This window comes from Crotalus tigris, unplaced genomic scaffold (assembly GCF_016545835.1).
Source record: "Crotalus tigris isolate CLP2741 ecotype Arizona unplaced genomic scaffold, ASM1654583v1 scf7180000020772.518028, whole genome shotgun sequence".
NCBI lineage: Eukaryota > Metazoa > Chordata > Lepidosauria > Squamata > Viperidae > Crotalus > Crotalus tigris.
The window spans coordinates 251,742-277,632 of record NW_024098172.1 but is presented as its reverse complement, the minus strand read 5'-3'; the positions used below and the strand labels follow the sequence as shown (position 1 = coordinate 277,632).

The 25,891-nt window shown below is 42.0% G+C and overlaps 1 protein-coding gene across 4 annotated transcripts in view; it reads right to left on the bottom strand.

The window, feature by feature from the left end:
• PTPRA (protein tyrosine phosphatase receptor type A) overlaps window positions 1-25,891 on the bottom strand; it is a 114,384-nt gene that overhangs the window by 63,491 nt on the left and 25,002 nt on the right. For 2 of the 4 annotated variants that reach the window (XM_039368379.1, XM_039368378.1), the window contains exon 2: window positions 13,460-13,529. Coding sequence is in view for 1 of the 4 variants with exons in the window: in XM_039368377.1 (XP_039224311.1) it covers window positions 13,460-13,529; window positions 15,946-15,968 (93 nt within the window). In the remaining 3 variants the exon portion in view is untranslated. Of the gene's footprint in view, window positions 1-13,459; window positions 13,530-15,945; window positions 16,089-22,958; window positions 23,032-25,891 lie in introns of those variants that run through there. The other 2 variants (XM_039368381.1, XM_039368377.1) reach the window with 2 other exon arrangements.

Sequence of the window (25,891 nt, the reverse complement as noted above, 5' to 3'; positions counted from 1 at the left end):
CACTGTCTCCTGGTGACTGGCCTCCTGGCGCCCGGCCAGGTTTCATGCCTAAGGCAGGACTAGTCACTCAGACGACTTTGGTGCTTGAGGCAGAACTAGAACTCACAATCTCCTGGTAATTGGGCCAAAGTCACTCAGCTGGCTTTCATATCTAAGGCGGGACTAGAACTCGCAGTCTCCTGGTGATTGGCCCAAAGTTACTCATCGGTTTTCATGGCTAAGATGGGACTAGAACTCACCGTCTCCTGATGATTGGCCCAAAGTCAATCAGCCAACTTTCATGGCTAAGACGGGACTAGAACTCACCATCTCCTGGTGATTGGCCCAAAGTCACCCAGCCTAACCACTAGATCTAACTGGCTCTCTTTATTTTATATTATATATTAGATGTCTGCATCAAAAGCAGTCCAGGTAACAGCAAAATATATTATTTAAGAGGAATTTTCCTAACAGCCTCGGAAGAACCTAATATGCAGTGAGCATTTGAATTAGCCAAATATTTATTTATAATACAAAGCAGTGATTCTCAACTTTGGCAGTTTTAAGATGTGTGGCTTTCCACCCCCCCCCCCAGCCAGCCTGATGCAGAAAACAATATTCCAACAATAATTAAGATTTTCAGTGATCTCCTACTGCAGGGTTTTGCAAGCCCAGTTCAGCAGATCCCTGCAATTCCGTAAGAAATTAGATCCCAAGGGATTAAAAGGGGGGGGGGAACCAATATCTCTCAAGCACAGCCAATGTTCTGTCACTAGAGCTTTACCTCTTGATCGTGGTTTCCAAGATGTATTTTTTTTTCCTTTTGGCAAACCAGTTTTATGGCTTGAAAAAGTCTTGAAACATCCCCCCCCCCCGCCAGATTTTCTAGCTAACCTTAATTCCCCTTTTAAGATTTGGAATGAGTGCCCCCAAGCAGTTGCTTTCACAATATCACACATGTCATCAAAATTGGAAGGCAGTTTTTAACAGGTTCAAACGCTCTTTGTGTTGGGTGTACCGTTCTTTATATGTTTTAGCCTCCACACCCCTGATCATCTTTGTTTCTCTTCTCTATACTCTTTTCTAGAGTCTCAACATCTGAAATTGGGGGGGATGTGTATATGTCCAATCTTGGCATATGTTCCTAAAAAAAAACCTAGTTCACATTGATGCTTTCCAGATGAACAAAGAGGTAGGAATTTGAGTTGATTCATCGTGTGTTTGAGTATCATTTGAACAGGCAAATGGTTCATTCATTCATACATTCATTCGATAATGGCATTTCACCAGGGGTCTTCAAACTTGGCCCTTTTATGACTTGTGGACTTCAACTCCCAGAATTCCTCAACCAGGCACGTGTGCCTGGCTGAGGAATTCTGGGAGTTGAAGTCCACAAGTCATAAAAGGGCCAAGTTTGAAGACCCCTGCTTTACACCATCAGACTGGTAGATGGTGGTGATTATCATATCACCTTGAACTCCCCAAGTATTAATTTGACATTATCAAATGAATGAATGAATGTATGAATGAACGGTCCGTTTGCCTGTTAAGATGATACTCAAGCACACGATGAATCAGCTCAAATTCATACCTCTTCTTCAACTGAAAAGCATCAATGTGAACTATTTTTTTTAAGGAACATATGCCACTTATTTTTAAAAAAACATCTTTCATTAGGCATATATTTGGTTTCTGGTTTTTATTTGCGGTTCCTGAACTATATAAGCCAGGGGTTCCCAAACAGGGGTGCTCGTCCCCCCTGGGGGTAACAAAACGATATTCCAGGGGGTGTGAAAACCTGGGTTTTCAAAATTATAGTGAATATGCAGATGGGGACTGCAGCCAAGAAATTAAAAGACGCTTGCTCCTGGGGAGGAAAGCTATGGGAAATCTAGACAGCTCACTAAAAAGCAGAGACATCACCCTGCCAACAAAAGTGTGCATAGTCAACGCCATGGTTTTCCCAGTTGCAATGTATGGATGTGAAAGTTGGACCATAAGAAAGGCCGAGCGCCAAAGAATGGAGGCCTTTGAACTCTGGTGCTGGAGAAGACTCCTGCGAGTCCCTTGGACTGCAAGGCGATCCAACTGGTCAGTCCTAGAGGAGATCAACCCCAACTGCTCTTTAGAAGGCCAGATCCTGAAGCTGAAACTCAAGTACTTTGGCCACCTAATGAGAAGGAAGGGCTCACTGGAGAAGAGCCTGATGCTGGGAATGATGGAGGGCAAGAGAAGAAGGGGACGACAGAGAAGGAGGTGGCTGGATGGAGTCCCTGAAGCAGTAGGCATGAGCTTAAATGGACTCCAGAAGATGGTAGAGGACAGGAAGACCTGGAGGAACGTTGTCCATGGGGTCGCGATGGGTCGGACACGACTTCACAACTAACGACGACGACAATGCATAATTCATTGCTATAATTTTGAACTCTTCTAAGGAGTGCGAGAATATTTCACAGAAGTGTTCTAGGGGTATAGACAAGGTATCTGACAAGCTTTTTTTGAAATATGATGAAATTTTCAACAGTCCTGTGCTGTGCTAATATCAGCGGTATAAGCACAGGACTGTTGAAAATTTCATCATATTTCAAAAAAAAGCTTGTCAGAAATGATTTGTTAGTCGTGGCATAATCAGCCTCTTCTTTTGAACACTTGATAATTATTACATATTATGACTTGGGACCCTGCTTTTATTATACCTTGTGCGTGGGGCATCCTGGAAGTTGAAGTCTGCAAGTCTTAAAAAATGGCCAAGGTTGGACACCCCACCCCCATGTTCAACAAAGAGAGAAAAAAGTGTGCAAGGGGTTGTGAATAGGGGAAGTTGAAGAGAGGACATCGTATCCGAAAAGCAGAGCAAAATGGAGCTGACTTGGTCTCCGTTTTCTGAAGCCAAGGCTGGAAACTTTAAGAGTTTGACTTTGCGAGGAAACAGATTGTGGAACACTGATAAATATCAATTATTTAACATTTAAAATAATACTCCCAAGCAGATTTTGGTTAAATATACGGAAAGTTCTCCAACACTACAAGCTGTTCAGCAGGGTGACAGATTTAATTTGGAGGTGGTAGTAAGTGCTCCTGTGCTAAGACATTTAAAGAGAGACGTAAAGAATGTTCTGGTGAGGAAATTCATTTACCAAAGCTTTGAAATAATGGCCTCCAAGACTACATTTCACTTATAAAATTCTGTAAGAAATAAACCCCTACAGACCTAAAGATGTGGGGGGGTTTTCCCCCAAAAAGGCAATTGGACTTCCTTGATTTTGTCTTCGTCTTAAGAGAACTGAAGAAGCTTCTTGGATGAGAAGAAAAATGTTTTCAAAGAAGAAGAAAAACAAAAAAACCCAAGAAATGGCTGTCCAGACAAAATGGCTGTCCAGTCTCTTCTTAAAAACTTCCAGTGTTGGAGCATTCACAACTTTTGCATGCAAGTTGTTTTTTAACTGTGGCAGAGATTGGAAATGACTTCTTTAGATGTTTTTCTTTTATTTCATTCTTTCATCTTTCCTTTTTTTTTCTATTTTTCCCTTTAATGTTTCCGTAGGTTTTTAATCCCCTGTAAATTTTCTTTCAATAAAACAGAAACAGATATCTGTATGGCCTCAATAAAAATCGTTTGAACTGTCTTAATTAATTCTCCTCTTCATTAACCCTGCAACATCATTCGCTTAATAGATATATATTAATCCCCAAATGATTCTTCAAGTTTTTGGGTCCAGTAAAGTTTACTTCAAAGTATTTTTTTTTCAAAATATATATAACCTGAACTAAATACCCCTAGTGGATAAATTCCCAACGATTATCATGATGCTTCCTCCACACAGGCATAAACAAACAAATAGAGCTGCTTAAATAACAACAACAACAACAACAACAACAATAATAATAATAAAGTTGGAAGAAATCTTGGAGGTCTTCTAGTCCAACCCCCTGCTCAGGTAGAAAACCCTATACCATTTCAGAAAAATGGCTGTCCACTCTCTTCTTAAAAACTTCCAATATTGGAGCATTCACAGCTTCTGGAGGTAGGTTGTTCCACTGATTGTTTTAACTGTCAGGAAATTTCTCCTTTAGAATGGAATGGAACAGAATGGAATAGAATATAGACTAGAACAGAACAGAATAGAAAAGAAAACGAATAGAAGACAATAAAAGAGAATACAGAAAGAATAGAACAGAACAAAACAGAATAATAAAGTTGGAAGGACCTTGGAGGTCATCTAGTCCAACCCCCTGCTCAGGCAGGAAACACTATACCATTTCGGACAAATGGCTGTCCAGTCTCTTCTTAAAAACTTCCAGTGTTGGAGCATTCAGCGCTTCTGGAAGCAGAAGTTTTTGTCTTCTTTGAAAATAAACCAACCTTAGACTTACATTTAGAGATCCACCTAGGTATACAGGCAGTCCTTCACTTACGACCGCCGTTGAGCCCAAACTTTCCATTTGCCAAGCAAAACGGTTGTTAAGTGAGTTTTGGCTCACTTTGCCACTCTTCTTGCCACGCTTGTGAAGTGAATAGCTGCAGTTGCTGAATTAGTAACACGGTTGTTAAGTGAATCTGGCTTTCCACATTCACTTTGCTGGTTAGAAGGTTGCAGAAGGGGATCACTTGACCCCAAGACAAGGCGACCGTCATAAATAGGAGTCAGTTGCCAAGCATCTGAATTTTGATTGCTTGACTGTGCAGATGCTGCAACGGTTGTAAGTGTGAAAATAGCCATACGTCACTTCCTTCAGCGCCGTTATTTCAAACGGTCACTAAATGAAATGTTGTAAGTCGAGGACTATCTGTATTACAGAAAGTGTACCCTTTTCCTAGGACAGGGGTAGGTAACCTTGGCTCTTTTATGACTTGTGGACTTCAACTCCCAGAATTCCTGAGCTAGCCATGCTGAGGGGAAAGGGAGAGGTTTCCAAGCTGAGCCAGGCTGGCTCAGGAATTCTGGGAGTTGAAGTCCACGAGTCATAAAGCGGCCTAGGCCTAGGCCAGAGGTAGGCAACCTTGGCTCTTTTATGACTGGTGGACTTCAACTCCCAGAATTCCTGAGCCAGCCATGCTGAGGGGAAAGGGAGAGGTTTCCAAGCTGAGCCATGCTGGCTCAGGAATTCTGGGAGTTGAAGTCCACGAGTCATAAAAGAGTCATGAAGGGACCAAGGTTGCCTATCCCTGTCCTAGGGCAATTTTTGTATTCCAATCCTGAGCAAAACCTACAGTAGTGGCCAAAATTGTGGAAACCTTTTGGGAAAAGTGTATTTTTGAGGTTTGATGGCTAATAACACCATTTGGGGGGGGGGAATAGTACCATAAAATTATATATTGATGGAAAGATAATTTAATCAAGAACATAATGCAACAAAGTTTGTTCAATTCTCTGTACTGTATTCTATGAAAAGTTATAGCCAAATAAGCAGAAAAAGGAAGCACAACTTGCTCAGGTTGATATCAGGTGGCTTTCCTTCATCTGATTGCAGCCAATGAGCATGAGTGTTTAGAGAGCCAATTGGGTGTCATCTTGTTTTGGCCATGAGCCAATCAGATCACAGTAGGATCCAGTGATTGATGTCCTGTATTAAAGCTGAGAGGAGGACATTTGTCAGTGTGTTATGTGATCGCCATCAAGTCAGTTGGGGTTTTTTTGTGTTCTTTCACTTAGTGAGCTTGTAAAACGTAATAAAATTAAAGTAATGGTGCAAAGAGTTGACTGGTCGCCCAGAAAACCATGTAAAATAGCATTATCAAGTGAACAAGGCTACAGTTATAAAGAAATGAGAAGAAAAATGAGTGGAAACTTAACCAAAGGTGGCATTTCTACTGTACACTTTTCCCAAAAGGTCTCCACAATTTTGGCCACTACTACCCAAGGTCTGACTGATTATAATCTCTGAATAAATCTTTTCCATTGGAAAAAAAAATAATAAATGCATCACTCATAATTCCAGACATTCACACCGATGGTCCGTGACAAAGCCTCTGTGTCACAAAGAGCACAATTTTTTCCCCAGCCTGTCTGTTTTGTGAGAGCCGCAGTTAAAAATGAGTCAGTTTGCGCACCAGATGTCAATCCGGAGGATGACCAATAATTCTCTTCCAGTTTCCAATGGGCTCTACAAACTATTTCTCTGTATCCTTTGGGGCACAAGAATCAGGAAAAGAAAATGAATTTCCTGTGCATTCGATCCCATAGTTTTGTCTTCTTTAGGGAAGGGATTTTTTTTCAAATTTTTGCCTGAGACTGTGAACTGTGGGGGTCCTTGGTGCTCTCTGAACTTGGTGGTTTTCTTGCAGACGTTTCGTGGCCCAACTAGGTAACAGCATCAGTGCTAGAAGGGTGAGGTTTGCAAAGAGGAGGAGGACGATGATGAATGTGGGGTCCTTGTTGCTCTCTGAGATGGGCTGTTCTCTTGCAGACATTTCATGACCCAGGTAGGTAACATCATCAGTGCTAGAGTGGGGTTTGCAGGGAGGAGGAGGAGGAGGAGGAGAGGAATGTAGGGTCCTTGGTGCTCTCTGAGCTGGGTTGTTCTCTTGCAGACGTTTCATGACCCAGCTAGGTAACATCATCAGTGCTAGAAGGGAGTGGGGTTTGCAGGGAGGAGGAGGAGGAGGAGGAGGAGGAGGAGGAGGAGGAGGAGGAGGAGGAGGAGGAGGAGGAGGAGGAGGAGGAGGAGAGGAATGTGGGGTCCTTGGTGCTCTTTGAACTGGGTTGTTTTCTTGCAGACGTTTCATGACCCAGCTAGGTAACATTGCCAGTGCTAGCTGGGGGTGGGGTTTGCCCTGCCAGTATTGGTGGGGTTGTGTTTTTTGTCCTGGATTAGGGAACTACTTAATTATAAAACTAATTAGAAAACTAATTAGGCACCCTGAGGCTCAGCGGCGTCCCGTTTTTTCACCCCGTGGCGCAGTGTCCTGTTTTTGCGCCCCTGGCCAGGGCGCTAGCACAAGTGAGGGGGTTTGTGCGCACAGGCGCACACACTGGCCAGCCTGTCCCGTGGCTCAGTGGCCAGGAGGCCACGGCCCACTACCAGGTTGCAGCCTATAGGTTGGGGACCCCTGTTTTTGAGGACCGAGATAATTTCATGAATCAAAAGTGTCTTGCAATACTAAATTATCCTGTTTGTAGTTTCTGCAAACCTACACACTGTCAGCTTTTCTTCAGAAGCAGCCCAGCCCAACCCTTTGCAAAAATACCGACGTGATAGCATCTTTCTAGCTCTCTGCACGCCAGTTGCCAGGCACCTGAATCTGGATGATGTAACTAGGATGATGTTGCAAGAGTTCCAAGTGTGAGGACCGATCGTAAGTCACTCTTTTCAGCCGATGCATCTTCGGATGGCCGCTAAATGAACGGCTGTTTAAATCGAGGACTACCTGGAAGTGATGAGACCCTACTAGTCAACACTCCAGAAGACAGGCTTAAGATACAGAAGGATCTGGACAGACTTGAACACTGGGCACTAACTAACAAAATGAAATTCAATGGTGAAAAAAGCAAGGTTCTACATTTAGGCAAGAAAAACCAAATGCACAAGTACAGCATAGGTGGCACCATGCTCAATAGTAGTAACTGTGAGAGGGACCTCGGAGTCCTAGTAGACAATCACTTAAATATGAGCCAGCAGTGTGCTGCAGCTGCCAAAAAGGCCAACACAGTGCTAGGCTGCATTAACAGAGGGATAGAATCAAGATCACGTGAAGTATTAATACCACTCTTCAATGCCTTGGTAAGGCCACACTTGGAATACTGCATCCAGTTTTGGTCACCACGATGTAAAAAAGATGTTGAGACGCTAGAAAGAGTACAGAGAAGAGCAACAAAGATGATTAGGGGACTGGAGGCTAAAACATATAAGGAACGGTTGCTAGAATTGGGTATGTCTAGTTTAACGAAGAGAAGGACAAGGGGGGACATGATAGCAGTATTCCAATATCTCAGGGGCTGCCATAAAGAAGAGGGAATTAAGCTATTTTCCAAAGCACCTGAAGGCAGGACAAGAAGCAACGGGTGGAAACTAATCAAGGAGAGAAGCAACCTAGAACTAAGGAGAAACTTCCTGACAGTGAGAACAATTAATCAGTGGAACAGCTTGCCTCCAGAAGCAGTAAATGCTCCAACACTGGAAGTTTTTAAGAAGAGACTGGACAGCCATTTGTCCGAAATGGTGTAGGGTTTCCTGCCCGAGCAGGGGGTTGGACTAGATGACCTCCAAGGTCCCTTCTAACTTTACTACTATTATTATTACTACAGGTAGTCCTCAGCTTACAACAGTCTGTTCAGTGACTGTTCAAAGTTACAATGGCTCTGGAAAAAAAAAGGGAGTTAGGAGTGTTTTCCACCCTCGCGGAGCGTCGGAGCATCCCGCGGTCAAAATTCAGAAGGTTGGGAGCTGGTTCGTATTTATGACGGCTGCAGTGTCCCAGAGTCATGCGATTCACTTAACAAATATCTCCCTTAGCAACAGAAAGTTTGAGCTCAATTGTGGTCGTAAGTCGAGGGAGTCCTGCACTCCTGAAATACTGATGGAAGAATTGTTGCTGATCTCACAAACCACGTGAGCATAACCCATCCAGAAAACAATAACAATAATAGAGTTGGAAGGGTAGAATAGAATAGAACACAATAGAATTAAGAATAAGAAGAATAGAACAGAACAGAACAGAACAGAGAATAAAGAATAAGATCAGAATAGAACAGAATTAAGAATAGAATTAAGAATAAGAAGAACAGAATTAGAATAGAATGGAATAGAGAATAAAGAATAAGATCAGAATAGAACAGAATTAAGAATAGAATTAAGAATAAGAAGAACAGAATTAGAATAGAATAGAGAATAAAGAATAAGATCAGAATAGAACAGAAGAATAGAATTAAGAATAAGAATAGAATTAGAATAGAATGGAATAGAGAATAAAGAATAAGATCAGAATAGAACAGAATTAAGAATAGAATTAAGAATAAGAAGAACAGAATTAGAATAGAATAGAATAGAATAGAGAATAAAGAATAAGATCAGAATAGAACAGAATTAAGAATAGAATTAAGAATAAGAAGAATAGAATTAGAATAGAATGGAATAGAGAATAAAGAATAAGATCAGAATAGAACAGAATTAAGAATAGAATTAAGAATAAGAATAGAATTAGAATAGAATAGAATAGAATAGAGAATAAAGAATAAGATCAGAATAGAACAGAATTAAGAATAGAATTAAGAATAAGAAGAATAGAATTAGAATAGAATAGAATAGAGAATAAGAATAGAATAAAATAGACAACAACAAGAATAACAATAACAACAATAATAATAAAGTTGGAAGGGACCTTGGAGGTCATCTAGTCCAACCCCCTGCTCAGGCAAGAAATCCTATACCATTTCAGACAAATGGCTGTCTAATCTCTTCTTAAAAACTTCCAGTGTTGGAACATTTACTGCTTCCGGAGGCAGGTTGATCCAAAAAAACTAAGTGCTGTATATAGGAAGATGCTCTTAAAGAGAATCCTGCATTAAAAGCATTTATTTGAGGCTACAACCATTTTTTTTTATCGTAATGGATGCAGAAGATCTAGTCAATGCTATTGTTTCCCCTTATACTGATTTTGGATCAATTCCTAAACAATTTTGGAACAGCGAACAATGGATTTAGACCAAGCAAAGGATGCCAATGTCTTTTTTGTAGCCACCACAATGACTGAGGTCAGAGATTATTGTCTGGGGAAACACAGGTGGATTTTCAGGAGACAAAGAGTCTCAATCAGAATCAGAATAGAATAGAGCTGGAAGGGACCTTGGAGGTCTTCTAGTCCAACCCCCTGCCCAGGCAGGAAACCCTATACTATTTCAGACAAATGGCTGTCCAGTCTCTTCTTAAAAACTTCCAGTGTTGCAGCATTCACAACTTCTGGAAGCAAGCAGTTCCACCGGTTAATTGTCCTCATTCTCAGAAAGTTTTTCCTTAGTTCTAGGTTGCTTCTCTCCTTGATTAGTTTCCATCCGTTGTTTCTTGTACTGCTTTCAGGTGCTTTGGAGGTTGGCCCCACCTCTTATGATTTCAGATGAATGTATCTTATGATGATTATGATCATGATTTATCACTTGTTTGTTTGTTTGCACACTGAGACCTCTTGTGTATCGAATCACACTTGGCCAATAAAGATTCTATTCTATTCTATTCTATTCTATTCTATTCTATTCTGCATTCCATTCCATTCTACTGCATTAACAGAGGGATAGAATCAAGATCACGTGAAGTATTAATACCACTTTACAAGGCCTTGGTAAGGCCACACTTGGAAATACGGCATCCAGTTTTGGGCACCACGATATAAAAAAGATGTTGAGACTCTAGAAAGAGTGCAGAAAAGAGCAGCAAAGATGATCAGGGAACTGGAGGCTAAAACATACAAGGAACGGTTGCTGTAATTGGATATGTCTAGTTTAACGAAGAGAAGGAAGAGGGGGGACATGATAGCAGTGTTCCAATATCTCAGGGGCTGCCCCAAAGAAGAGGGAGTCAAGCTATTCTCCAAAGCGCCTGAAGGCAGGACAAGAAGGAACAGATGGAAACTAATCAAGGAGAGAAGCAATCTAGAACTAAGGAGAAACTTTCTGACAGTTAAAACAATTAACCAGTGGAACTACCTGCCTCCAGAAGTGGTGAATGCTCCAATACTGGAAGTTTTTAAGAAGAGACTGGACAGCCATTTGTCCAAAATGGTATAGGGTTACCTGCCTGAGCAGAGGGTTGGACTACATGACCTCCAACGTCCCTTCCAACTTTATTATTATTATTATTATTATTATTATTATTATTATTATTATTATTATTATTATTATTATTATTACTATTACTGTTGTTGTTGTTATTATTATTATTATTTCTCTTCTCTATTCCATTCTATTCTAATTTTCTATTCTATTCTCTAATCTATTCTATTCTAATTTTCAATTCTATTCTATTCTATATTCTATTCTATTCTATTCTATTCTAATTTTCAATTCTATTCTATATTCTATTCTATTCTATATTACAAAATGTGCATCCTTCTTGTGATTATGTCAGGAAGTTCATGAGATTAATCTAGTTAAGGTTTGATTAATTTCCATCCATTGTTTCTTGTCCTGCCTTCTGGTGCTTTGGAACATAAGTTAACCCCCTCCTCTTCTTATAGCAGCCCCCAAAATACCAGAATACACCTATCAGGTTCCCCTTGATCCTCCTTTTCTCTGGACTAGCCAAACCTAAATCCTGCAGCTGTTCTTCGTATCTTTTCTGTAACCTCTCCATATTCCCAGCCCGCTTTAAATATGACAAACACAACCCCTTCCCCTGCATCTGATCTCAAAACTCCAAACCACCTGTGTCCAGGTCCATAGCTAGTCTACAATTCGGTAAGGCCATCAGTACTGGCAGTCCTCGGCTTACGACCGCAGCGGAGCCCAAAATCCCAAGGCTAACCAACACAATGGAGTTTTTGTCACACTTTGCGACTTTTCTTCCCACCGTTGTTAAGTCAACCGCTGCGGTTCTTAAGTTAGTAACCCGGTTGTTAAGTGAATTGGGCTTCCCTCACAGACTTCGAGTGTCAGAAGGTCGCCAAAGGGGATCACGTGACCCCGGGGCACTGCGACCGTCATAAATATGAGACAGTTGTCCAGGGCCCGAATTTTGATCCCGTGACTCTAAGTCGCTTTTTTTCAATGCCGCACTGTAACTTTGAACGGTCACTAAATGAATTGTTGTCAAGTCGAGGACAACTTGTAACTCTAGTGAGAATGTTCAGTCACCACAATGAGAATGACATCCTCCCTTCTTTAGGAAACTCTCATTTCCTCTTAGAGGAAACTCAGAACAGCTGCATTCTTATGAACAGAAATTAATAAGAAAGAAACTGCAATGGCTGAATTGCCATGTAATCTATTTAGGTTAGGGCAGGGGTAGGCAACCTTGGCTCTTTTGTGACTTGTGGACTTCAACTCCCAGAATTCCTGAGCCAGCCATGCTGAGGGGAAAGGGAGAGGTTTCCAAGCATGGCTCAGGAATTCTGGGAGTTGAAGTCCACAGATCATAAAGGGATCATAGTTTCCTATATTGGCTCAGGAATTCTGGGAGTTGAAGTCCACGAGTCGTAAAAGAGCCAAGGTTGCCTACCTCTGGCCTAGGCCTAGGCCGCTTTCTGACTTGTGGACTTCCTCCCAGAATTCCTGAGCCAGCATGGGGGAACTATGGCCCCCTCATGACTCGTGGACTTGAACTCCCAGAATTCCTCAGCCAGCATGGCTCAGCTGGGAAACCTCTCCCTTTCTCCTCACCATGGCTGGCTCAGGAATTCTGGGAGTTGAAGTCCACAGGTCAAAAAGAGGCCTAGGTCTAGGCCAAAGGTAGATAAGCTTGGCTCTTTTATAACTCGTGGACTTCAACTCCCAGAATTCCTGAGCCAGCCATGCTGAGGGGAAAGGGAGAGGTTTCCAAGCTGAGCCATGTTGGCTCAGGAATTCTGGAAGCTCAAGTCCACAGATCATAAAGCGGCCGTAGTTCCTCATGCTGGCTCAGGAATTCTGGGAGTTGAAGTCCATGAGTCATAAAAGAGCCAAGGTTGCCTACCCCTAGGCTAGGGTTTCTCGACCTTGGCAACTGGAAGATGGGTGGACTTCAACTCCCAGAATTCCCCAGCCAGCCTTGGAAGAAAAAGGCCTCAGAGTCTTAAGCTTCCCTTTTTTTTTCTTCAAAATTGCAAAATTATCTCTTATTGAAATTCTGGCCGGTTCTTCCTTATTAAAGACAGCCCAGACTAGAGGACATAATGTTGTATGTATATTCATTTCCTTTCTTTAAAAGATGTTTATGCACTAATGGATTCTATTACATCCTTGATTATTTCCTAGAGAAAAATACGAGATTAATCTCTGCTGACATCCTGTTCAAATGGACTTCATTTCATTTGACTAAGAACAACCAAAAAGTGCTGCTGGACAAAACTCAGCAGCACTTTTTCGTGAGGCTGCTGATAAAAACAGGATCGCCAACATGATCACCAACGTCCGATAACGGATATGGCACAAGAAGAAAAACAACCATCGAGCAATTGTAACTAGGAGAAGGCAGTTTAAAATCATGAATGTTATGCAGACAGAAAAAGATGCAGAAAAACTCCTCTATCCTTTTTATTCCTTTTTTTAAAACAAAAAAACAGAATAATTTTATAATAATAATAATGGAATGTTTGTACTTTGAAACCTGTCTGCTGCCCACAGTCAGAAGGGCAGTCGTAGAAATGGAATTCAATAAATCCATTTTAAAAACCAAACAAGCAAAATGCAATTAACGCACATTCACCTGCTTGCTTCAATTCTCATCTTTTATTACTGAACTGTTACACTTTTAAGCAGTTTGGCAGTCCTGGTTTTTGCACCATGTTGTCTCTGAACCAGGCTGCAGAAACGTTTTGACGACTGATTAGTTTCTAGTGTTTGGATCGGCTTACCCCGTATTCTTGGCAAAATCTCTCTCTCTTGAGGATAATTCCGTGGACGTCAAATCTTCCAATCAGTAGGCTGCAAATAAAACAGCAAAATTTATTTTTACTTTGGTGTTTCCGCTGCACACAAAAAGAAGTGACAAGGTGTGAATGAAATGAAGGACTAGGGGTGACAGGATAGCAATCTTCCAATATCTCAGGGGCTGCCCCAAAGAAGAAGCAATGGCTGGAAACTAATCAAGGAGAGAAGCAACCTGGAATTAAGGAGAAATTTCCTGATACTGAGAACAATTAACCAGTGGAACAACCTGCCTCCAGAAGTTGTGAATGCTCCAACACTGGAAGTTTTAAAGAAAAGATTGGACAACCATTTGATATGATTGGTTCCGAACTTTTCCTAAGTAAGGAAGTAAGGAAGTAAGGAAATAGGAACAGAGAAAAGGAAGGGAAGGGTAGGGAAGGAGGGAGGAAGAAGGAAGGAAAACATGGAAAGAAAGGGAGGGAGGAATAGAAGGAGAAATAAAGGGAAGGAAGAAATGAAGGAGGGATGGAGGGAAGGAAGGAAGGAAAGAAGGAAGGAAAAGAAGAAATGGAGGAAGGTAAGAAGAACAAAGGGAAGGGAAGGGAAGGGAAGAGGGAGGGTGGGATGGAACGAAGGAGAAAAAGAAGGAAGAAAAAGAAGAAATGCAGGAAGGTAAGAAGAACAAAGGGAAGGGAAGGGAAGGGAAGGGAGGAAGGAAAGAAGGAAAGAAAAGAAGAAATGGAGGAAGGTAAGAAGAAAGGGAAGGGGAGAGGGAGGGAGGGAGGAAGGAAGAAAGGAAGGAAGGAAAGAAGGAAGGAAGAAAGGAAGGAAGGAAAGAAGGAAGGAGAAATAGAGAGAAGGAAGAATTGAAGGAGGGAGGGAAGGAAGGAAGGAAAGAAGGAAGGAAAAGAAGAAATGGAGGAAGGTAAGAATAAAGGGAAGGGAAGAGGGAGGGAAGGAGGGAGGGAGGGAGGAAGGAAGGAGAAATAGAGAGAAGGAAGAATTGAAGGGAGGAGGGAGGAAGGGAGGGAGGGAAGGAAGGAAGAAAAATGTTTATACACTAACTTTGTTTTGATCTTTCACAACCTCACCACCAATTTCCCCAAGCTCTTATTTTCTTAACAGTAAACTCTCATACAGACATTTCGGGTAACGCACAAACTGCAATTAATGAATATTTTTCACAGCAACAGCCGGTATTTAGCACCTTGAAGTACTGTATTTAGCACTCTCCTTTATTTGAGAGATGTCACCTTGAGGTCAATGTGTATGGGCATTTAATTTTTTAGAAAAATCCCTTCTGCAATAAAAAAAAAAAAAAAAAAAGAGGCTTCAGCTTTGGGAAGAGCGACAGATAAGGTTGTGTTGCAATCCTTCAGAAACAGCTGGCCGGCACAGATGTTATTACGGAAAGGAAATCTGGGGAAATGATGACGTTATCTAGAGATGCCTGGGCTCTCATTTATTCATTTGCTGACTACCTCAACTTATATACCCTTTAATCTTCCTTTCCCTTAAGTGGGACATGCTGTTTTGGTCTGGTTTGGACCCTGGACATAATTTCATCCACAATTTAAAAAGCTGCTTCCCATAAAAAAAAAAATTAAAAAAATGGCAAACCACCGGCATATGCCGGCTTACCATTTATACATTTTGGGAAGGGATTCCCTAAGCAAAACTATTGGTGTTTTTTTTTTTTTAACTTTAAAAACCAAAGTTGGGAAATATTAGGACTTAATCATGAGAAGGAGAATGAATATTTAATATTGCATGTATTGACAGCAGCGAGAATAGTATTTGCCCAATCCTGGAAAAATGAAAACTGACCAACTGAAGAGGTTTTAATTAAGAAAATCTTAGAATGTGCAGAAATGGATAGATTGACTTTTACAGCTTAAAGAGAAAGAAGATTCAATTTATTTTAGATCATGGGATAACTTTTACCGACGGTTAGGAAAACGAACTAGTGAGAAACGAAAGGTGATATGTTATTTTGAATACATGCTAGTAAGAAGAATGATATGCGTTGATTAATTGATACCATTTATGATTATTGTTTATTATATTTACTACAGTTACCTATCACTATGTTAACTATTGTTAGCTGAATATATGTACCCGGACAATAGTCTGTTTGCTAAATATTGAAAATGTTATTGGGGGATAACCCCAATGCTGATCCCAACCCTGTCCTAATCCCAATCCTGATCCTGACCCCACCCTACACCTTAATCCCTATCCCGACCCTATTTTATCCCTAACCCTATAAAACTCAATAAAATCTCTTTAAAACAAAAAACAAAGTTGGAAGTCGCATGAGACCACGGGACATTGCAACCGTCATAAATATGAGTCAGTTGCCCAGCATCTGAATCTTTTCTTTTTTGTAAAAAGTTTTTATTTTCAATTTTACAATACATTACATTCTTAAAAATACTTCAGATAAAAAATAAAACAAATTGATACATACCACTTTCGGTATTGCTCACCCATTTCCCTGAATCTTGATCACGTGATCCCAGGCGATGCCGCAATGGACGTGTCAAAAACAGTCCTGGGTCACTTGTTCCAATGCCGTTGTTAACTTCAAATGGCCACTAAGCAAATTGTTGTTAAGTTAAGATTGCCTGTATAAATGCTGGCTGGGGCATTCTGGAAGTTGAAGTCCCCCCCCCCCCGTCACAGAATTGTCAAGTTTAAGAAATTCTGTTGTCGGCTAAGGAGCCTATAAATGTCACTTTTTAAACACAAATACTCCAATCTATCTGATGTAAGCAATGACTTTATCAGCCAGGCTCTAAAGCAGAGAAAATTTAATTATTTCGTACTAAAATATTACCAGCAACTTTTACTTCCTTGTGGATATCCGGCTTAAAATATGTGCACCATTAACCAAGGAGTCCGCTGCACACAAATAATGAGATACATGCACACAAACAGACACAAAATTAAAAGCTTGGAACGGAAGCCAGGACAATAAAACGATTCAACACCCATCGCGGCCGCCTTGCCATTATTAAAAGACACCCTAGGAAAAAGATCACAAGTGATGATGGAATATTTTACACCAGGCTTGAGAATGGGGAAACTGTGTTTGTGTTTGGGTGTCATTTCAGGACACACAGTTGTGCCACACAAACCTTTCCATTAGGCTTTGTATTGGCGCTGTCAACTTACTGGATGTTTAGTGGCTGTTGCCAATGGTGAGGCTATGAACGTGGGAAATGAGTCATTATATGGTGCCAATTTTGTCTAGAGAAAGAGTTTGGCCTAGTGCAGGGGTAGGCAACCTCGGCTCTTTGATGACTCGTGGACTTCAACTCCCAGAATTCCTGAGCCAGCCATGCTGAAGGGAAAGGGAGAGGTTTCCAAGCTGAGCCATCTGGCTCAGGAATTCTGGGAGTTGAAGTCCACGAGTCATAAAACAGCCTAGGCCTAGGCCAGGGGTAGACAACCTTGGCTCTTTTATGACTGGTGGACTTCAACTCCCAGAATTCCTGAGCCAGCCATGCTGAGGGGAAAGTGAGAGCTTTCCGAGCTGAGCCATGCTGGCTCAGGAATTCTGGGAGTTGAAGTCCACGAGTCATAAAAGAGCTAAGGTTGCCTACCCCTGGTCTAGTGGTTAAGGCGCCAGGCTATAAAGTAACAGAGTGTGAGTTCTAGTTTCGCCTTACGCAGGGAATTTGGCTGACTGACTCTGGGCCAATCACAAGGAGACAGTGAGTTCTAGTTCCACCTTAGACATGAAAATCAGCTGGGTGACTTTGGGACTGTCACCAGGAGACGGTGAGTTCTAGGCCCTCCTTAGACATGGAAGCCGGCCAGATGACTTTGGGCCAATCATCAGGAGACTGTGAGTTCTAATCTCACCTTAGGCATGAAAACTGGCTGGGTTACTTTAGGACAATCACCAAGAGATGGTGAGTTCTAGTTTTATGTTAGGTATGAAAGTCAGCTGGGTGACTTTGGCCCAATCACCAGGAGACAGTAAGTTCTAGTTTCACCTTAGGCATGAAAGCCAGCTGGATGCAGTGAGTTCTAGTTCTGCTTTAGGCATGAAAGCCAGCTGGGTGACTTTGAGCCAATCAGCAAGAGATGGTGAGTTCTAGTTTACCTTAGGTATGAAAGCTAGCTGGGTTACTGTATAGGACAATCACCAGGAGACGGTGAGTTCTAGTTCTACTTTAGGCATGAAAGCCGGCTGGCCAATCAGATCACAGTAGGATAAAGTTATCGATGTCAGGTATTGAAGCTGAGAGGAGGACATTTGTCAGTGTGTTATGTAATCGCTATCAAGTTGGCTGGGTTTTTTTGTGTTCTTTCATTGAGTGAGTGTGTAAAACGTAACAAAATTAAAGTCGTGGTGCAAAGAGTTGACTGGTTGCCCAGAAAGCAATGTAAAATAGTATTATTAGGTGAACAAGGCTACAGTTACAAAGAAATGAGAAGAAAAATGGGTGGAAACTTAACCAAAGGTGGCTTTTCCCAAAAGGTTTCCACAATTTTGGCCACTACTGTACTCTACATTGCCCCCAAATCCATCACCCGCGTTCATTCACTTCTCTGGGTGAAGAAAAAAATAAAATAAAATAAAATTGGAATTCTATTTGCTAGCGAATGACGTTGGCAACTCCTATGCTGAACTGCAACCTCTCAAACGGAACACCCACAATCCGATTTTGACATTATTAATGCTAGCACGAGAAGGCAATCAAAAAGAAGCTGAAATCCCGGCCGTTATTTATGGATTCGACGGACAAAAAATATTCAGCGGTCTGATAAACTTCCATTTCACGGCTGAAAGCATCCCATAATAAGCCTTGGAAGGAACAGCACAATAAGTACAAGGTTACAGCCGGGCTGGGCTATATCCTTTCGTTTAACCACAGAAGGCGGTCTGATGAAAACGTTCTAGCAAAACTCAGAGGAGCAGAAATATTCGTTTCCCTTGAATGAGCAGGTTTTGTTCGTGATCAACAAGGAGGCGAAATTAGAGAATTGCTCGGATTCTGACAAAGCCGTGATCAATGGCGCTGCCAACATAAAGCAAAGCCAACTCAGGATAAAAATAAAATCGCCGGGTTCTGAACGGTGATTAAGGTCCTCGGTGCCCCCCACCGTTCTACCAATCTAAGCTGCAAAGGAGGTGTTTCCCCCCCCCCTTAATGAAATGTGGAAACTCCCAGAGATTAGAGCAGGGGTCCCCAAACCCTGGTTTGTGGACTGGTTCTGGGCTGCAGCACGCCAGTAACCGGTCCACACAAACAAGGAAAGCCCGATCTGTGGGATGCAGGCAGCACACAAAAACACACATCCTCCGGTCCGCGGAAAAACGTTTCTCCACGAAACCGGTTCCTGGTACCCCAAAAGGTTGGGGACTTCTGCCCTATAACATTCCAGACAAACGGCAGTCCAGTCTGTGCCAGTGTTGGAGCACCCACAATTTTTGGAGACAAGCCGTTCCATTGGTTAATTGTTCTGTCAGGAAATGTCTCTTTAATTCTGCTTCTCTCTTTGATTAGTTTCCACCTGTTGCCTCTTGTCCTGCCTTCAGGTGCTTTGGAGAATAAGTTGACCCCTCCACTGTGGCAGCCCCTCAAATATTGGAAGACTGCTATCCTGTCCCCCCAGTTCTTTTTTTCATTAAACTAGACATACCCACTTCATGCAAACATTCCTTATATGTTTTAGCTTCCAGTCCCCCTAATCATCTTTGTTGCTCTTCTCTGCACTCTTTCTATAGTCTCAACATCTTTTTTTACATTGTGATGACCAAAATTGGATGCCGTATTCCAAGTCTGGCCTTACCAAGGCCTTGTAAAGTGGTATTAACACTTCACGTGATCTTGATTCTATCCTTCTGTTAATGCAGCAGAATAGAATATAAATTATAGAATAGAATAGAACAGAATAGAATAGAATAGAATAGGAATTAGAATAGAATAGAACAGAATAGAATAATAGAATAGAATAGGAATTATAGAATAGAATAGAATAGAATAGAATAGAATAGAATAGAATAGAATAGAATGGAATGGAATAGAACAGAACAGAACAGAATAGAATAATAGAATAGAACAGGAATAATAGAATAGAATAGAATAGAATAGAATAGAACAGAATAGAATAGAATACAATAGAATAGAATAGAAATAAGAATAGAATAGAAATAAGAATAGAATAGAAATAAGAATAGAATAGAATATGTATAACTTTAAAAGCATGACTTATTTAGTTTTTTATATATATAAAATGAAAGATTAAGCGTTAGTGAAGGATACAAGCTGATATGGATATTCCTGGATGTGGGAAAGACCGATTTTTAGCCAGGGTCAAGAATGGATTTTGAAGAAAAAAATGAACGTGCCAGAAAGGAAAAAAGATAGACAGTCCTTGACGTACAACGGTTCATTTAGCGACTCTTCGAAGTTACAACGGCACTGAAAAAAAGGGACTTAGGACCGTTTTTCACACTTACGACCGCTGCAGCGTCCCCAGGGTCACGTGATCAAAATTCAGATGCTTGGCAACTCACATTTATGACGGTTTATAGCATCCTGGGATCATGTGATCCCCTTTTGCGAACTTCTGACAAGCAAAGTCAAGGGGGGGAAGGCAGATCCACTTAACCCTGTTCCTAACTTAACAACTGCAGTGATTCACTTAACCACCATGGTAGGAAAGGTCGTAAAACAGGGCAAAACTTGCTTCACGACTGTCTTGCTTACTGATGGGAATTTTGGGTTCCAGCTGTGATTGGACGACTTCGACTTCTATGGTTGAAGTTCTAAAAAAAGTAAACGTGACACACACAGGCGTACACCCTTTAACCAAACCTGCTTTTCTTCTTCTTTTCTGACATTAAAAAGTTTGCACTTTTGCTACAGCTAAGTGAGTTTTCAAAAGGGGTTGGAAGGCCTCAGGCCTGCCCCCCCCCAAATAAAATAAAATAAAATAAAAAAACCACACAAAACAGCAGGCTGTTGCTTTTGACAGATGCGCCGAGGCAGCTGAAAGTTGTTTAGCTGTTAAGTGTGGTTGTTGAGGGTTCACAAGTCCAGAGAGCTACCCACCTGTCAAACCCAATGCACTTCCTGCCTTGCCTGGCCAGACTGAACCCTCTGAATTTTTAAGTCACAACTGTAGAAATGAATAAAAAAAGAGAGAGAGAGAGGGATCTTTTAAAAAGTTATAAATGAGGCACATATTTTTCCCAACACCCAGAAGTGGCCGTTTGTGGAGGTCGAAGTTGAACAGATCCAGAAACCTACTAAACTCTGAATTTTCAACAGCAATGGAGGAAAAAAAAAAGCTGGGTTTTTCATTTATCAATGTCATTATAAATCTCACTCGTTTCCCATGCGGTGAAATCATAATCAACCCGGCCTCGCCAAAAATTAACGCTGAATCTTTTGTGCGTGTTTATTTATTTAGTTTACAGGCAGGTCGTCCTTGACTTGCAGCTGTTTGTTTAGTGGCCGTTCAAAGTTACAATGGTACTGGGGGGAAAAAATGACTTTTGACTGTTTTTTCACACTTACGACCGCTGCAGCATCCTCTGTGGTCACGTGCTCAAACTTCGGACACTCGGCAACTGACTCGCATTTACGACGGTTTGCAGCGTCCCGGGATCACCTGATCCCCCTTTGCGACCAGAGTCAACAAGGAAGCCAGATTCACTTAACAACCGTGTGACTGATTTAACTGCAGCGATTCACTTAACAACCGGGGCAAGGAAGGTCGTAAAAGGGGGAAAAACTCTATTTAGCGACTGTCTCGCTTAGCGACAGAAAAATTGGGCTCCGCTGTGGTCGTAAGTCGAGGACTGCCTGTTTGTGGCTAACCGACTCATCCTACATAACCCTGGACAGCATACGAAAATGGCCAAACAAGAGCAGGGGGCTGGACTAGAAGACCTCCAAGGTCCCTTCCAGCTCTATTCTATTCTAAAAAATAATACAGGTGAGTCCTCGACTTACAACAGATCATTTAGTGACCGTTTGAAGTTACAACGGCACTGAAAAAAGGGGACTTATGACCAGATCCTTGGCAACTGACTCATATTTATGACGGTCGCAGTGTCCCGGGATCACACTATCCCCTTTTGCGACCTTCTGACAAGCAAAGTCAATGGGAGAAGCCAGATTCACTTAACAACCGTGTGACTAATTTAACAACTGCAGGGTTTCACTTAACAACTAAGTCAAGAAGAGTCACAAATTGGGCCAAAACTCACTTAACAACTGTCTTGCTTAACAACTGGAAATTTTGGGCTCCATGGCGGTCGTAAGCCAAGGACTGCCTGTATACCTATGATCTCTAAATGTAAAAAGCAAGCATCCAACTTACTATGGCCTTTCCCCCCCAAATTCTGATTTATATATATATAAAATCAAATATACAACTAAAAAGCAAGCATCCAATATGGCCTTTTCCCTCCCTATCTATCTATCTATCTATCTATCTATCTATCTATCTATCTATCTATCAATCATGCTGTATGTTACACCCTGTTGCCCAAATATGGGAGAGAGAAACCAATATATATATTGGTCTTTGGTCATTCGGGTTTTCTCCCGCATCAAATTGGAAGTGTCTTGGCGACGTTTGGACGAAGTCTCATTCGTCATCTTTAGGCTGGTGTTTTCGGCTTCGTGCTTCTAGGAGCAATGTATAAGTTAAAAGGAAGAAACAGCTACGATCACACATTGCTCCTAGAAGCACGAAGCCGAAAACACCAGCCTGAAGATGACGAATGAGACTTCGTCCAAACGTCGCCAAGACACTTCCAATTTGACATGGGAGAAAACCCGAATGACCAAAGACCTACATACAAACACCCGCGAAAACCTCAGAAAACAATTGTGTGTGTTTGTGTATGTGTGTGTGTGTGTTCGTAGATTTTCACAGGTATAGGTATGCAGGTCTTGGCGTATTCGGGTCTTTTCGGGTCTTATTGTTTGTGGATTGTTTGGCTGTTTTGTAACATCCTGAGTAGCTGAGGTGCAGCCGAACAATCCACAAACAACAACACAGCCAACCAACCCACCTACTAAGCCAGCACTCCACACACCTCCACCAATATAGATAGAGAGACAGCAGCTCCGATCACACTTTGCTCGCACAAGCACGAAGCCGAAGACCCCAGCCTGAAGATGACGAGTGGGACCTCGTCGAAACGTCGCCAAGATACTCTCAATCTTACATGGGAAAAGACCCGAATATGTAGGGCTTTGGTTATTCGATTTTTCACCCGCGTCAAATTGGAAGTGTCTTGGCGACGTTTCAACAAAGTCCCATTCATCATCTTCAGGCTGGTGTTTTCGGCTTCGTGCTTCTAGGACTTCGTTGAAACGTCGCCAAGACACTTCCAATTTGACGCGGGAGAAAATCCGAATAACCAAAGACCTACATACAAACACCCGCGAAAACCTCAGAAAACATAAATCAAGTACACAACTAAAAAGGAAGCATCCAACTTACCAGCCATGATTTCTGATTTCTGTCAAAGCCAGGCACAAGGGTAAAAAATTTTTTCCCCCGTTAGCTTGCAAAGTTATTATTGCTCAAGCCATTTGCACTTTAAATATTTCTCCACTCAGATCTGATGTCTGTTGAAGCCTGCTCTTTTTAAAAGGTTAATTTTTTAAAAAAAAATTGTTTTATCTTTCCTTGAATGAGCACCCATGTGCTGTGGGATGTCTCGAAATGAGGAAACTGTTAACAACACTTCTCTCCTTACGCGACTTCAAGGAAGTGCATTTTTCTGGGTGGAACAACTAAAGAGGCAAGCAAAGCAATATCTCTCTCTCTAGGAAGCAGAAGAAGAAAAATCAGCCGAGAGAGAGGTGATAAAACACAAGTCTCTCTGGGTTTTCCTTCTCCAGAAAATGTCAAAATACCACCTTTAATTAAGGAAGCAAATCGAAAGGACAGGTAGCAATTTTACACAGAGCTGCGTTTAGAAGGAAAGCAACTAGGCTGGTTCGCACGCCCAGCCTGAAGGAAGGAAGGAAGGAAGGAAGGGAAGAAGGAAAGACGCTGCAAATTCTCCAACGAAGAGTCATACCTTTAATCACTGCTGCTTAAGCTCCTTCGGACAATGGCCTACCTAAAAGGGATGGCTCTCTTTACTTTGACCTTTTCTTGCGTGGGGCGCTGCTGTGGGGCTTAGGTGAACTAAGACCAATCAATAAAGGAGACTCTTTGCAGCTCAGGGTTGAACTTGGTGGCCTCTGGGCTGGATGGTTTTCTCGCAGACGTTTCAGGACCCAACTAGGGAACACCATCAGCATTGATGGTGTTTTCGTAATAAAATGTCTGCAAGAAAATCGAGAGAATTTGCACTTTCCTTCCTTCCTCCCTCCCTTTTCTTTCCATCCTCCCTTCCTTCCTCTCTCTGTTCTTTTCCTTGCTCCCTCCCTCCCTTTTCCTTCCTTCCTTGCTTCCTTTATCCCTTCTTTTCCTTCCTTCCTTCCTCCCTTCCTTACTTTTCTTTCCTTCCTTTCTTCCTTCCATCCTCTCCCTTTTCTTTGCTCCCTCCCTCCCTTCTTTTCCTTCCTTCCTTCCTTCCTTTCTCCCTTCTTTTCCTTCCTTCCTCCCTCTCCATCTCTCCCTCCCTTCTTCTCCTCCCTCCCTCCCTCCTTTTCCTTCCTTCCTTCCTTCCTTCCTTCCTTCCTTCTTCTCCATTCCTATCTCCCTCCCTTCTTTTCCTTCCTTTCCTTTCTTTTCCTTCCTTCCTGGTGTGCAAACCAGCCTAGTTACTTCACTCTAAATGCAGTTTGCTATAAAATTGCTACTTTCAATTTCCCTCCTTAATTAAGGGTGATATTTTGCCCTTTTCCGGCAAAGGAAAACCCAGCGATAAACACAAGTTTACCAGTGATAAACACAATTTTTTCAGAGATAAACACAAGTTGACCAGTGATAAACACAATTTTTTTCAGAGTTAAACACAAGTTTACCAGTGATCAACACAAGTTGAAACACAATTTTATCACCTCGCGGCTGATTTTTCTTCGGCTTCCCAAAGAAAGACGCTGCCTTGCTTGCCTCTTTGATTCTTCAACAGAGAAAAATGTGCTTCCTTGAAGTAGCGTAGGAGAGAAGCAGTAAGACTTTCCCCATTTCGTGACATCTCACAGCACGTGGGCGCTCATTCAAGGAGAGATAAAATCAACTTCTAATCTCACCCTGGCATTCATTAAAGGTTTTCACATGAAAACCAAGTGTTTTTTTTTTAAATCATGGTTTATGAGCTACAGTATGTCATAATTAATGGGGCTGCACAAATCTAACCATAGTACAGGCAGTCCTTGACTTACAACAGTTCACTGAGTGCCTGATCGAAGTTACAACGGCACTAAAAAAAAGTGACATGACCGTTTTTCACTCTTACGATGTTCACCAAAAACCCAGAACTGTCTCAATTAAGTCCAGACCAAAGCTAGTCCACAAAGCAATGGCCAATGGGTCCACAAGGACCCTGAAAGTTTCCCAAACGAGATAAACCCACCAAGCAAAATTAAATCCACAAGAGGATTCACGAGGTAGGGAAAGTTCAGAATTCACAAGGAATGATTCAAGTCAAGGCACGACGGTGTCAATCCAAAACAAGGCAAGCATCACAACAACCAACCAGAAAACACCCAGCTAGGAAATGAACACATTGTTCCCAGCATCGCCTCCGTCTGCCTGCTGTGCTAAACAGCCAGCTTCTGGTGCAGCCCATCAAGAAGGGCGAAGCTTTCTCCTCCTGAGTAATCTGGCTGATCTTCTCTGCTCCGGCCTTTTCTCTGCCTGTTCTTGGATCAGGTGCAGCAGGCAGTTCCTCTCCCTCATCACTGGCCGGTGGCAGCTGCATGCCTTCCCCACCTGAAGCCTCAGGGCTGTCCTGCTGTGGCTGTGTTTGAGCCAAATCCCTCTCAGATGGCTGCTCAGAGCCATTACTGAGGACCCAGATTGTTGGGGGCAATGTAAATATATACATACATTGCTTACTGGTGTACATCGCTTAGAGAGTGCTTGCACTTAAAGCGGTATATAAGTCCCATAAATAAATAAATAAATAAATTCACCAACTCCCCTCCAGATGTTCCTGGAACCGGTTCATCCTCCTCCAAACTGACATCTGGAGAGGTATCTGGAGAAGCGTATGAGGGAGTCACCCCACTTCCCCATTAACTTTGCCTGTCAGAAAGTTGCAAAAGGTAATCATATGACCCTGGGATACGGCAACCGTCATAAGCAAGAGACAGTTGCCAAACGCCTCAATTTTGATCATGTGACCAGCGGGTTGTACGTGTGAAAAACGGTCGTAAGTTCACTTTTTTTCCAGTGACGTAATTTTGAACGATCACCAAATGAACTGTTGTAAGTCCAGGACTACTTCTAATAAATAATAAAACTGTTTCCAA